The following is a 13,943-nucleotide window of genomic DNA, read 5'->3' as shown; positions in this document are numbered from 1 at the left end:
AATTGTAAAAGAAAAACAATAATAAGATCTAAGATATGAACTAAGAAGTTGCATAGTTAGCATGTTTTATAAAAACATGTCTTTCCAATATACTTTAGGAATACAGTAGTCCGTCACTACTTTGCGGTTCGTTTTTCGCTGACTCGCTCTATCGCGGTTTTTCAAAGTAAGATTGGACATGAAACACAATAACTGATTGATGGATGAGCTGCATGATCAACATGGATTTTTTAATTTAAAATAAATTATTTTAAATTATTTAGCGCCTGTGTGCAGCCCACAGCTGAAGAAAGCTTCCTCCTGCAGCTGATCTGTGCTCTGCAGTGGAGATCAGCTGATCTCGGTGCAGAGAAGTGGGCATGGCCGAGAGCGCTGGCAGATGGCAGAGATCTGAAATCACGACATTCTGTGCTCTGTTTAGATTTTAGAAGCATTGTTTAGAATATTGCAAGAGAAACGAGGGACTACTGTATTTCAGTTTTAACTAGACCTGCTTTTATTTTTTTTTTAATCCTCCCTGTTCCTGTTTTTAAATTAAATGTGTTTTTACACCTATGACTAATTGTGATTTACAATAATTCAGGCTGCTGAATGACAAACCTCTGCCAGAAGGCTGGGAGATGAGATTTACTGTGGATGGGATTCCTTACTTTGTAGATCACAACAGGAGAACAACAACCTACATTGACCCCCGCACAGGAAAATCCTCGCTGTAAGTTGTTAGTGTTCCAACTGAACGCAGCTTTTGGAAGAAGAGAGAGTTGCTGGTCATTTATTGTTTAAAACACTAATCTTTGATCAGTAGTTTTGTTTATGGCAGTAGGGGCTATTAATGGAGATAGACAACACTTTCACCTAGAAATAGTGTATTTCAGATATAGTTTATTGTTTGTAAAGAGCTAAATTTTATTTATTTGCAAAATAATAATAAAAAAAAATATGTACACTTAAAGCACTTTTATTTCAAATGTAAACTTTTTTTCTATCTTTTCCACAGTGAGAATGGCCCTCAGATAACCTATGTCAGGGATTTTAAAGCCAAAGTGCAATACTTCAGGTTCTGGTGTCAGGTATTCTCGCATACAAATACTAATTGTTGCCGTTATATTCTCATATGCTGCATTCAAAGATGCAACATACTCAGTTTCTACCTGTCCTAAATCCAAGTCGTTTTTATTATTTTTCACGTTTGTTTTCGTTTAGCAATTGTCGATGCCTCAGCATATCAAGATTACTGTCTCAAGAAAAACACTGTTTGAGGATTCGTTTCAACAGGTAAGCCAATCAAAGGGCGGTTCTTTTGTTTCTAGGTTTAACAATGGCATCTTGTTTCGATTGGATGAATTATGTAACCGATTTAATTCTTGGTTTGCTTTCAAAGATCATGAGTTTCCACCCTCAAGATCTAAGGCGGAGACTGTGGATTATATTTCCAGAAGAAGAGGGTCTGGACTATGGAGGTGTGGCCAGGTAATTTCTTTTATTAATTTCTTTTTTTTTTTTTTTGTCTCTGCAGGTGTGTCCAGCATATGACTAGTGGGGTGTGTAGTGCTCCCACTTGTAGATTTTTTTTTTTTTTTTTTGACAACACCCAAGTTTCACAATCCAGTTCTAAAAATACCAGTATACCAGCTGAGTATTCCTCATGGAAGTCATGCGCGTCAAGCTGTTATATCACCGTATTCATTCACTTATGTCTACTGCCACCACTTGCACTTAACACGCCGTTTCATTTTTTTATGGTTTTCTTTCAGAGAGTGGTTCTTCTTGCTTTCTCATGAAGTGCTCAATCCCATGTACTGTTTGTTTGAGTATGCTGGCAAGGACAACTACTGTCTTCAGATTAACCCGGCATCCTACATCAACCCTGATCACCTCAAATACTTCAAGTTCATAGGGCGCTTCATTGCAATGGTACCTGTGCTGTTTGCACAAAGTTTGTTGATCTGATTGATTCGTCCTGCTAGTTTGAAAAAGGTTTTGTCTGGCAAAATACACAATGATCATGTGCTTCAACTAACATTTCCTTGTAGTTCTGAAGAAAATCAATTATCTCAGTTTAATTACCATATCTACCAGATTTTTTTTTATGAGAGCATCACTTTTCTCACATGTCTGTGTTGTTTCTTTCTAGGCCTTGTTCCATGGCAAATTCATTGACACGGGTTTCTCGCTGCCTTTCTACAAGCGGATTCTGAACAAACTACTTGCACTAAAAGACTTGGAGTCCATAGATCCAGAGTTTTATAATTCTCTCATTTGGATCAAGTATGTAGCTCATGGGAATTAATGTATGTTAAATCGAGGGTTTGGGTGATAATGGGGAAAAAATCATGAAATCTGATTTGGTGCTGTCTTTGTTTTGTTTTTGCTTGTTTTATGCAGCAACTGTTTAATGTCACCTGAAATATTCTAAGTGTACGTATACTTTTAGTCTGTGATGTTCAACAGTATTTGAATCATACTGATAATGACAGTGTCTGGCTTGTAGGGACAATAATATAGAAGAGTGCGGACTGGAGATGTTCTTCTCAGTAGACAAGGAGATCTTGGGGGAAGTCACTACTCATGAGCTGAAACCAGATGGAGGAAACATCCAAGTAACCGAGGAGAATAAAGAGGAATACATCAGGTACATCGGTTTGTTTGTTTGTTTTTCTGCTGTTTCTCACCAAGTTTTATGGTTATCTGTACATTCTCCTAGAATGTAATGCTAATATAATTGAGTTGTGTTTATTTCTCTGTTTGCAGGCTGGTGGCTGAGTGGAGACTGTCCAGAGGTGTGGAGGAGCAGACGCAGGCGTTCTTTGAAGGCTTCAATGAAGTTCTTCCACAGCAGTACCTTCAGTACTTTGATGCTAAAGAGCTGGAGGTACAGATGTAACATTTTATCTCTACAGCTTTTAAAAAAAAATTTTTTTTCTGTTTATCAGTTTGTGTAACCCTAGCAAACTTCACCATGTATTTTTAAGCTTTACATTCAGTTTCAATTCACTTTTTAAAAGTATTTACTTTTGTTTTAGGTGATGCTTTGTGGGATGCAAGAGATAGACCTGATGGACTGGCAGAGAAACACGATCTATAGACATTATGCCCGAAGCAGCAAGCAGATCCTTTGGTTCTGGCAGGTTTGTTTCGAAACACAAAATGTATTCCTGATATCACTTAGTTTTGTACTTTACAGATTCAAACAATTAAAATCTCTTGGGCTGTTCTCAAGCTCTGTTGTGGCTACTCTTGCATTAAAATCAAGTCAAAAAATGTCAGAGTAGTTCCTGGGGAGGAGGTCATCGACACACTAAGTTAAAAAAAAAAAAAAGCACTAAGAGGTTTTCCTGTTTCAGAGTCAGATTCTTTATTGTCATTCGCACCTCATGTGGTACATGTGGTGGAGCGAAATTATGTACACAGGGTCCCAGTTACATCCAACAATAAAATGTAAAAGAAAAACAGCAATAACATCCAAGATATGAACTGAGAAAAACATCAACTAAATATACACTAAGCACTCATAACATAAAACATTGAACATCAGCACAAACATGAACATGAGTCTGTGAGCAGATTGTGCACGCATGAACACATCAACATTAAAACAGATCAGCAGCAACATGATATGGTTTTTTCACAGTGATTATTCTAGTTAGAGATTCATGAGTCTAACAGCCTCAGGGTAGAAGCTGTTCCTCAGTCTAGTGGTTCTACACTTAATGCTCCTTAACCTCCTTCCTGAGGGGAGTGGGGCAAAAAGTGTGTGTGCTGGGTGAGTGGGGTCCTTCATGATGCAGGTGGCCTCTTCCTGCATCTGGAGGTGTAGATGTCTGTGATGGTGGGGAGGCTGATTCCAACAGACTTCTGTGCAGCCTTCACCACTCTCTGCAAAGCTTTTCTTTCTGCAGCTGTGCAGCCTCCATGCATTTTTCACAAAAGCAATTAATTTTTACTTCCAAAATACAGAAATATTCTCTGGTTGACTTAAAACAAGATTCCAAAAAAAAAAAAAAAGGTTTAGTGCTTCGAGAACCTCCTCCTCAGGAACTATTCTGACATTTTTGACTTGGTTTTAAGGCAAGAGTAGCCACAACTAGTAGAAAGACTGTTTTACTCCTCACTCCTTCCACAAAAGACCAAACAAGAAAACGAACCCAGCTCATGTTTCTTCTCTAATCGCAGTCGGCTGGGCTGACTAGGAGGGCCATCAACACAAAACACAATATATAATAGTTCATCTACCATCTTTAATCATTAGGCTTATTTTATACCAATAAGAATGTATAACATTTTATAATTAATTAAATTGTCAATTAAATAATAAACATTCTCCAACAAGCTCATTCATTTTTATTTTAAAGCACCTTCAGATCATAAACAACCTTTAATTTGAACATATACTCACTACTTTTGAGCAACTATTGTAAACTTTGGCTAACCTTGTTTGCACAAGTGGCTGTTTGGGTAAAGAAAATACTCTAAAGGGAGAAAACTTGGCAAAAAGGGAAGATTTGTTTAGATTGAGGATTGATAGAATAAAAATATATATACATGTGATTAAGTGTTTGGAAACCTTGATTATATTCATTGAGACTCCAAATTGTTTGTCATGAATAACTTCAGTAGTATGGATGCTTAGCATCAATCATAAATATGACCACAGAATTTTATTTTAAATCCAAGAAAAGTTTGAAAATGATGATTTCTTATAAGGTGAACTTTGTAGATATCGCTACTTTTGTTTCTGTTGAAAACTAAAATGGAAATCATCGCAGCATTAGATAATGTTTTACTGATCATAACACAGACGTTCCGTTTGCAGTTTGTGAAAGAAATGGACAATGAAAAAAGAATGAGACTCCTGCAGTTTGTCACGGGAACCTGTCGTCTTCCTGTGGGGGGCTTTGCTGATTTAATGGGTAGGCAACAATTAAATGACACGTGTTGTATTTTTTTTTATTTTTGTGAATTACAATAATCTCTTTATATTTTTTATCACTTGGTGCCTGATGAATACAGGAAGCAACGGTCCACAGAAGTTTTGCATTGAGAAAGTGGGTAAAGAAAACTGGCTTCCACGAAGCCACACGTGGTAAGCCCAGTATTTTCTTTTTTATCTTTTTAAGCCCTTCAGCTGATGGTCTTTGATTTGATTTTAAGTAAATGCACATTCAAAATCAGATTATTTTAATCATATCTCACATACTCACTTGATTTCCTATTTAAATTTACAAAATGTTTATATGTAAAGTGTCCTCAAGATGGAAGATTACTAGAGAAACAAAAAATGTCATTAAGTGTTAGATTGAAATCTGTGAAGTTTCTTATTTTTTCTGTTTTCATTTAGCTTTAATCGTTTGGACCTTCCTTCTTATAAGAGCTACGAGCAGCTGAAGGAGAAGCTCATGTTTGCTATAGAGGAAACGGAAGGATTTGGGCAGGAGTAATGCAACAAGAGTTTCTCAACCACCTGCAGTTGGAACAAAGCAGTGATGGCGTTTAATGAGCCGTAACTATTTAAACAAAAAGCACTTTCCCAGCAGATTCTCTCTCCAACAAAGAGATGCTTACAATCAAGTCTGAAGAACATCTTCATTAAAAAAAAATGAACACTTTCGTCAAAACTGTAATTTTTCCACAAAGGACATGTCAGTGTTTTGCACCGTATTCCACTCACCTGTCGGATTCAATCTTTACTAATCCAGCTGATTTCACTGTGCTGCACACAACCCACCCTGACAACAGAGACATGCCTTTCCCACCGTCTTGTCTGCACTTGCTTCATGAGCAAGTCTAGTTTCTACACGTGTAACAGTCTGTGCAGTAGGTATTTCACAAGAGCCACCTTATTGGTTTTATGCTCCACTAAAATATGAGGAGAGAAACATATGTACAGTTTAACTTCAATATGAAGACTAACATCTAAAAGCAACTTTTTTTTTTTTTTTGACTCTTAAAGCCTTATTTTTTCTGTTGATGGAAAATGGAAATACTATTTTTCTAATGGCTGACCTTATCTATTGTGAATAATGCATTGTTTTTAATCAACCTAATGATTCTTATTGCAATAATGCTTTCTCTTACTTTGGCATAATTAATTGTTAGTTTTATACTGAGTTCAAATATTAAACTAGTTTGCACATGGTTTTCTGAGTGGTAAGATTGTTGTAATTGTTCTTAAGAGAGGCTATTTTTATGTGCAATAGTTTTGTAGAGTTTTTTTTTCAATGATCTAAAATTTTGGTAAGACATTTACTATTGATTCCAACTCCAAAGTGATGTAGAGAATATTTCACATACTTTTATATGCATTCAATTGGATTGTTCTGGTTATGTACTGTGGCACTATTTGACCCTCCCATAATAGTCACTGCTGTATATATAAGCTTGTTAGACCAACAAAGCTCATCTCTTTGTCAGTCCGAGGGATGGAAACTGTGATTTTGATTTAATTATAAGCTGTTACTGATGATGTGGGACCTTAAGAATGTGTGAAATTGTAAAGAGGTGTGATCTGTTGAATAATGGCCTTCTCCCATTGCATATTAGTCAGTTCTAGTTGTTAAGTAAGAAAGTGTAGTCAATGGCTCTGAGAGCTTAAATAGCTTAAATCTAGGATTAAAATGCTTAACTTTCTTTTACAGGACTGACTTCTCAGACTTGATCTGAAACCCATAGTTGCCATGAAGATGCAGGTTCCTAAAAGTTTCATCTGTTGACTCATGCATATATTTTTTTTACACATAAAAGATATTGCAATACATTTAAATCATCCAGACAGTGAAGCCCTTTGAGAAATATGACTTAGGTTCTGGTCTATTTCAAGAAACTCTAGTTTTATAGGGTGTGAATCTTTTAATGGTTTGTTGTTCAAGTCTTTGAGTTAAACCAGATTACTTTAGGTTGTTCATTTTTATTCATTTCAAACCTTTTAAACAAAGTTACTGTTCTTTTTTTTTTTTTTACATTACAGACACGGTCTTATAATATTTTTATTTTACTAATTAAAATGTGGAAAACGGAAACCGTTAGCTCATCATTTATTATAGAATTTGTACATATTTCCAGCTATTCTTTGACGTTTACTGCTAAATCAGTAGTTTTATTTAATTTTTTCAAAGTCATTGATAAGCTGCCAACTAAAATCTTGCTTAGAAGTGTATTTCATTGTTCATGGGTTTTATTTGACTAACGTGAAATTTATGTACTGAATTTCTGAAACACTTAAAGCAAGGTAACAGTGTAATTTTTCTCCCTATTGGGTGATTTCTGGAAACGAATATCTGTGTGGCATAAAAAGATTGCTGCCAGAAATAAAGTTGATATAGAGTTTAATATTAAACTGATTTGTATTTATTTAAAATGATGTTTATGTGGGTCTGTGAAAGCTTTTGTTGCCTAATACTAACAAATGTAAATTTGTAATGCAAATTTTTAGAGTCTATTGTCAATGTAACTAAACATTAATAATAATCGAAGCAAACATTCAGTTTAATTTGTCTGCTACAATGAACAAGAACAGAATATTGAAATTTACAAGATTTTACCCACACGTTTTAAGTATTTGAGATTTTGGTTCTCTGTGAGCTGCTCCCTCCATGGAGCTCAACTTCACATAATGTTCATCTTTAACTCGGTCTTTTATTGTGTCCACTTCTTCACATGGTCTTAGATTATTGTGTTTTTCATTGTAATTTAGCACAAGGACTGTTTAGCTACTGGTTTGCAAACTAACAACGAGTTTAATATGAAAATAAATAATGTTTACTGTTAATATTGTAACAGGTGACATTTTAAAACAGCACATTGACAACCCAATTAATAACATTTCTTTTTAAACCTCACTGTTTCTGATCACAGGATGGATAAATGTACAGAAATATGCAAACGTGTATTTTAGTAGTAAACATTACATTGTAACTCGATGTCCAATTACTGTTTTTTCTTAGCTCTAACTTTTTTATCAATGAAAGTCAATGGGTGAATTTTATTTATTAAGAATATAAGTTGAATGTACTGATGAAATGGGTTGACTGATGATAATAAAAACAACAAACTAAAATGCTGAAAATGTGGTTATTGGAAACATTTTTTACTACCGGTCCTCATAATTCAATTTTTTTCTTCTGAAAGAATAAAATCAGAATGCTGTTTTTCATATTTTTTAATGTAAACATGACTTGTTAGTAGATGCTGACATTATTAAAACATATTTGGATATATGGTCACCCGCATGTTTTTTTTTTCTTTCTAAAACAATTGGAAATTACTTCAATAAAGGCATTAACTGGTAAGATATGTCTAAATTAACAGCACAATTTTTTTATCCAGCTCTAGTATGCAACAATGTTTAACGGCTATGCTATACACTCATCTATATCTTTTATTTTTTATTTTTTTTTGTTAATGTACAAAGGCTAGATCTATTTACAGAATGTACACTATATTCACAAAATTTTGTGCCACCGTGCATTCTGTTTTGCTTTCAAGCCTGACTTCTATGATTTTATTATTATTTTTTTTTTTAGGCTCATAAGTTCTCAGGCTTCCTGAAGCTTACTTAAAAGTTTTTTGTTTTTTTCGGCACCAGTATTGTCCAAATAACTTGAGGAACGTTTATTAAGATGCCTAACATTGATTGATGAATGTTTTGAGAATACAAATTCACCCAACCCAAGTGCTAAACAAATGTTTCTACGAACAGCAAACAATTTCTCAAAGAACCGGATATGAAGTGAAACTTTTGGCACAGTGTTACCTGGCACAAAGATGCAGTTTATTCCAATTTCTTTTGTTGAGTTGATGCAGTCAAAAGACCAGTGATTTAGAATTAGATTACAGTAATTATTTATTTAACCAGCGTAATGACTGCCAAAGAATGATAAAAAAAAACAAAAAAAAAACTGATACAGTAGATCAGGGGTTCTCAAACTTTTGGGGTTCAGACACTTGGAGAAAAAGTTTCAGGTACCCACGATCATAACCTTCATGTTTATTAAACAATTTTCTTTAATTTGTCTCTAATAAAAAAAAAATTGCGCCGCTCAAGGTGGCTGCATGTTGGAACAGCTGTGTTACTTTCATTCTGAGATTTTGCTTTTGGAAACTTTAATTCCTACTTTTCTGGATGTAAATCACACTTTTTGGCTGATTGTTTCCTCTGGTATCAGATGCTGTGCATCTGGAAGGATTTTTACTGACACTTTTTTAGTTTTGGACATTTGTTATGATGCGTAACCATGGAAACAAGGCAGTTTTCTACAACCAACAGAAGCTGATTAACATCTCAAAAGCTCAAATAATATCTCAAAACAGCACCAAATCTCAAATGAGTTGAAAGGATGTTCTGTGGACGCATTCTCATCTACCTGCCAGCTGTGCTCGAGTGCCTGACCACTGAGATCCTGGAACTAGCAGGAAACACGGCTCATGACAGCGGAAGGACAGGATCGTCCCTCGGTACCTACAGTTGGCTGTCCGCAACGATGAGGAGCTCGACAGACTGCTGGGAGGAGCAGCATTCGCTCTGGGAGGAGTTCTGTCCGGCATTCGGGCAGTTCTACAGCCTGGGGGAACGAAAGGCCAGCCGAGTCTGGGTGGATGGACCTGACGGCATCTGCAGCCAGTTTCTTAGGATCCACTGTGAGATGGATCTTTACAAGAGATCCTTCCTGACTACAGTCATCAGTATCAATAGCATCTCTTAATGAAGTGAGGATAACGAGTTACTACAACAAATAATTTCCCTCTGGGATTAATAAAGTATTTTTGAATTGAATTGAATTGAATTGAATGCAATATAAATACTGTATTTGTGTAACATGAATACTTAATGCATGTTCTTTAATAATGTGAATACAATGTTTTTGTACTTTTAAACATGGGGTATTTTTCATTCAAGACACACTTAACAATTTTTTTATTTCATTTTCCAAGCATAGTTTTGAGAAAACTAACAGTATCAAAAAACACTATAAATCTTTACCTATTCACTTAATGAACACACATGTATTGCCACCTCTTCAAATTATTACAGACAACTATTTTTAAAATAAAACTGAACAGAATTATAACAGTCATACCAGGTAACAGTGCTTCATTTGTAAACCGATCGATGCTGGAACGCAAGTAGTAGGCTCCACAAAGGCCCCCGGACTGGGATTTGAACCAGGGACCTGCTCGCTGAGAGGCAGCAGCTTTACCAGTTGTGCCACCTAATTAATTCATTTATTTATTAATGTATTTATTTATTTATTTATTTTTGCGGACCCCTAAGCACCAGATCGTGGACCCCCTGGGGGACCCCAGTTTAGTTTAAGAACCATGCCAGCCAAAACTCAAGTGTCAGTTACATCAGCTGGACTTTTTTAACACGATTTTCAATTGCTGTTACCCCCCCCGCCCCGCCCCCCCCCCACCCGATCATTCTCTTGTCTATTTGTTCCAACTATTAATCAAGACTAAATTATAAGATTTATGTGATTAAATTCAATCAAATGCACAGGAACTTAAAAAGGTAAAATCACACAGGAACCTTTGATGTGGCTCATATCCCTTACGGTGCAGATTCAGCGTGACACAGTTGTGGTCCGGCATTTATTTGAATCCCCAGTCAACTCGGTTGAAGTCATGGCGGGTCCTGACCTGATAAAAACTATTCTGTATACTGTGAACAACCTCCTTCAACAGGAGAAATACAAAGCAGCCCTGGCAGTGTTGAAAGGATTCAGAAACGGCGCCGTGTGAGTGAACTAAAACTAAATTAGGGACGATGCTAATGAAGTTTTATCTAAGCTAAACTGCAGAGTAGTGACTTGACCTGTCTTTCAATTCTTTGTATGGATACATCATGGTGGCTGAAAACGGTATTAGCAGGATAATGTTAATACATTTTAAGTGGTCATCATTTGATCTCAAATATACTTTTCCTATGCATGTTAGTTTGTGCCTTGTTCTTATTCGTATTTGTGGGTTTTTGAACTTGAAGTTCAACTTTTTTTTTTTCAGTTTAGAAGTTTAGTTTTCCTTAACCAGGTTTTGCACAGAAGTCCCTTATTGTTTAATGTGTAGTCTTTGGTGAAATAAACTTTTTTTTTTTTTTTTGTCTCAGATATGGGGCCAAGATCAGAGCACCACATGCCTTAGTTATGACATTTCTGTTTAGAAGTGGCTGGTAAGAAATTAACACTTTCTTACCTTTACATTTTTTAATGTATTTATTATTTATAATATCCTGTTGTCACATGCATATTTATATTTTTGCTTTGATCTCTTTTTTTCTTCTAACAGTCTGAAAGACAAACTCAAAGCCATTCTCAAAGCCACATATACCCACTCCCGTAACTTGGCGTGCTTCGTGTTCACATACAAAGGACTACAAGCCTTACAGCAGAGGATCCATGGAAAGAGCCTACAGTCGCACTCCTTCCTCGCTGCCTGTGTTGGAGGGTGGTTAGTGTTTGGAGACAACAACAACATCAATAGTCAGGTATGGCATGGCAAACTGCAGGTCAAAGTCCTCCCTTATTAGTATGCTGTGTTCCTGTTTTCTTACAGGGGAGGAAATAAATGTAATTTTACAAGGTGTTAATTTAATATTTTTTATTTGATGAAAAATCACAGATATAACAAAAACATATTTAATTTATCAGTTGATTAACTGTCTTCATAACTTTTTATCTTCAAGAAAAATAATTTCAGCAACATCCAATCTACTTACTTCTAATGAAGCAATAAAACTGTCCAAATATATTTATTCACCTGTACATTTATTGTAATAGTTGCTGTCATTTTTGCTCTTTTTTTTAAACTGACATACATACAACACCATATGTGACCCATCACATCAAACTGAGGATTAAGTCACAAGGTAGTGTAGGGATATATAGCCACCTAGAGTGCACTTGTTCAAAAGTTAGAAATTATTGGATTTTGTCAAAATATAATGGCTAAATACCTTATCTACGGGTCCCTTGAAGGAAATAACCTAACTATAATCTTGAAGAATGTTTACGAGCACTTTTCTGAGCAGTGCAAGAACTAAAATGATTTTGAGCAGAAAAGCTCTAATTTTTTTGCTACTTTCCTTACGTTCTAGCAAAGCTATTTTCAATATAAGCTAAGAAATCCTGATATCCAAATATGGTCTGAGGTTTCCTCTTTCAAATGACAGCAAAAAATAATTCTCATTGGAATACACTAAAAACAGGATTCAGATTGATTTTTCAGGGGTATTACTGATTTTCAAGACAAATTTCGCAAAGTCAGAATGAAGTATTGGTAGTGTGGGGAGTGATAGCAGTGGAAGGAAACTTGTAATCATATGTTTGCCAGTTTGAATCCCAAACTGACCGTAACATCAAAATGTGGGTGGAACAGTGTAAAGCACAACTCTGGGCTCTTGGGCAAGGCACTTAACCCCCTGAGCACCCTAATGTCAACCCCCCTGCTCCACAAAGAGGGCTGTGGTAGCTCAGTGTTTGTGTTTGCATCAGTAAGGGAATCAGGCGTTAATTGTAAAATCCTTGTGCGAGTTTGCTCGCTGTGGCAACCCCTGAATAAAGGAGCAGCTGAAAGGAGAAAAAAAAAATCTTTCATTCCAACATTCACAGGTCACGACTTCTCTTTAACCCTCTGACATTTGGCTTCTTTGTATGTAAATCCCATTTTGATAACTAATATCTTATTGTTTGTTTACAGATGTTGAGTCCTATTTCTGCCCATTTGTTTTTGTTCAAGCATTTTCAGTTTTTTATGCGTATAGTAATCAGAGCAGACTGAACATCCTCACAAAGTGGTGGATCTTTATAAGTTTTCCAGAGGCTGGATTGCTTTTCCAGATTTATTCAAACTTTTTTTTTCTTCTTCTTCTTTTTTGTATGTTTTTTTTTTTTTTTTTACCAATCTAGATCAACATGTATCTGTTGTCTCGAATCCTGTTTGCCTTGTCTCGACTGGCTGTAGAGAAAGGATTCATCCCTGCACCCAAACAGGATCCGTTCCCACTTTTTGCAACGCTGGTTTGGGGCATCGTCTTGTGGCTGTTTGAGTATTACCCACACACCCTCCAGCCCTCCCTTCAGTCCTCCATGACTTACCTCTATCATGATAGCAATGTGTGGCACGACATCTCAGACTTTCTTGTTTATAACAAGCCAAGGACTGCCTCTCAAAAATAAAGCTGTAGTTTATTTTGTTGTTCTTAATTGATATCTTCTTTAGGGTGTGCTCATTGCATTCATTTTTTAAAACGCAGTATTCCAAATATTATTGGTTGTTTTCTATGTTAAACTGTATTTTTGCATCACTATTTGAAATATTTGAGATTTTATTTTACCATTTTAATCTGTAGATTTATTTTTTGTTTGTTTGTTTGTTTGTTTGTTTGTTTGTTTGTTTGTTTGTTTCTTTAAAGGGCCAAGCCAGCAAATTAGCAAACCACAGTTTTGATTTATAAGATGCATATATTGTTTTATAATACTTTTCCTGTCCTTATATTTGATTCAGTTTGATTATAAATGATGTGCTATGCCACAAAGTTATTTGATGTCAAACAAGAAAAAAAAAAAAAAGATATATAATTTGCAACAATTTTTAAACAAATGGATTCATATTTTCACATAAACTATGCACTCAGCTAATTTGATTTATAGTTTGTAAATAATTTGAACATAACCAGCATTGCATAATATTCATTTAATGAAACACTGACTAAAAATAATCAAGTTCAACTTATCACCAGAGCTTTCTTCTTTAGCTTGTCTACTCTTTTGACAATTTTTTTAAACTGTATATTTGGTTAAATACCTTTCTGGGTTTTATTTCAAAGTTTGACAAAATATTAAATCAGATTTGAAGATAATCTCTGTGACATAATCGATTTACATCTGTCACAAATGTACATTGGACAGAAGGATAAAACTGATTTAAAAAATGTGGCTCATTAGACAGTT

The 13,943-nt window shown here is 35.4% G+C and overlaps 2 protein-coding genes across 2 annotated transcripts in view; both read left to right on the top strand.

Moving 5' to 3' along the window:
- The window catches only part of itcha (itchy E3 ubiquitin protein ligase a), a 12,927-nt gene extending 7,199 nt beyond the window's left edge, over positions 1-5,728 (top strand). Inside the window, exons 12-23 of the mRNA XM_037678816.1 lie at positions 584-712; positions 998-1,070; positions 1,204-1,275; positions 1,382-1,470; positions 1,755-1,914; positions 2,135-2,268; positions 2,492-2,632; positions 2,752-2,872; positions 3,024-3,128; positions 4,814-4,910; positions 5,011-5,083; positions 5,339-5,728. Coding sequence (XP_037534744.1) covers positions 584-712; positions 998-1,070; positions 1,204-1,275; positions 1,382-1,470; positions 1,755-1,914; positions 2,135-2,268; positions 2,492-2,632; positions 2,752-2,872; positions 3,024-3,128; positions 4,814-4,910; positions 5,011-5,083; positions 5,339-5,438 — 1,294 coding nt within the window. The 3' untranslated portion in view covers positions 5,439-5,728. The remainder of the gene's footprint in view (positions 1-583; positions 713-997; positions 1,071-1,203; positions 1,276-1,381; positions 1,471-1,754; positions 1,915-2,134; positions 2,269-2,491; positions 2,633-2,751; positions 2,873-3,023; positions 3,129-4,813; positions 4,911-5,010; positions 5,084-5,338) is intronic.
- Positions 5,729-10,543: 4,815 nt separating this feature from the next.
- pxmp4 (peroxisomal membrane protein 4) lies at positions 10,544-13,334 on the top strand. Its single transcript, XM_037678813.1, has 4 exons — positions 10,544-10,733; positions 11,102-11,164; positions 11,281-11,479; positions 12,900-13,334. Exons 1-4 carry the CDS (start codon positions 10,621-10,623, stop codon positions 13,167-13,169), a joined length of 645 nt encoding a protein of 214 aa, XP_037534741.1. The 5' UTR covers positions 10,544-10,620; the 3' UTR covers positions 13,170-13,334.
- The last annotated feature ends 609 nt before the right edge of the window (positions 13,335-13,943 follow it).

The sequence above is a fragment of the Nematolebias whitei genome, chromosome 7 (assembly GCF_014905685.2).
Source record: "Nematolebias whitei isolate Nwh7 chromosome 7, NemWhi1, whole genome shotgun sequence".
NCBI lineage: Eukaryota > Metazoa > Chordata > Actinopteri > Cyprinodontiformes > Rivulidae > Nematolebias > Nematolebias whitei.
Note: the sequence above shows the minus strand (reverse complement) of the source record. Positions and strands in the feature narration are given on the sequence as shown.

Coding starts and splice junctions, on each gene's coding strand:
- pxmp4 (XM_037678813.1), top strand. CDS start 10,621: ATGGCGGGTCCTGACCTGATAAAAACTATTCTGTATACTGTGAACAAC. Junction 10,734..11,101: donor GGATTCAGAAACGGCGCCGT/GTGAGTGAACTA, acceptor TTTTTGTCTCAG/ATATGGGGCCAAGATCAGAG. Junction 11,480..12,899: donor ACAACAACATCAATAGTCAG/GTATGGCATGGC, acceptor TTACCAATCTAG/ATCAACATGTATCTGTTGTC.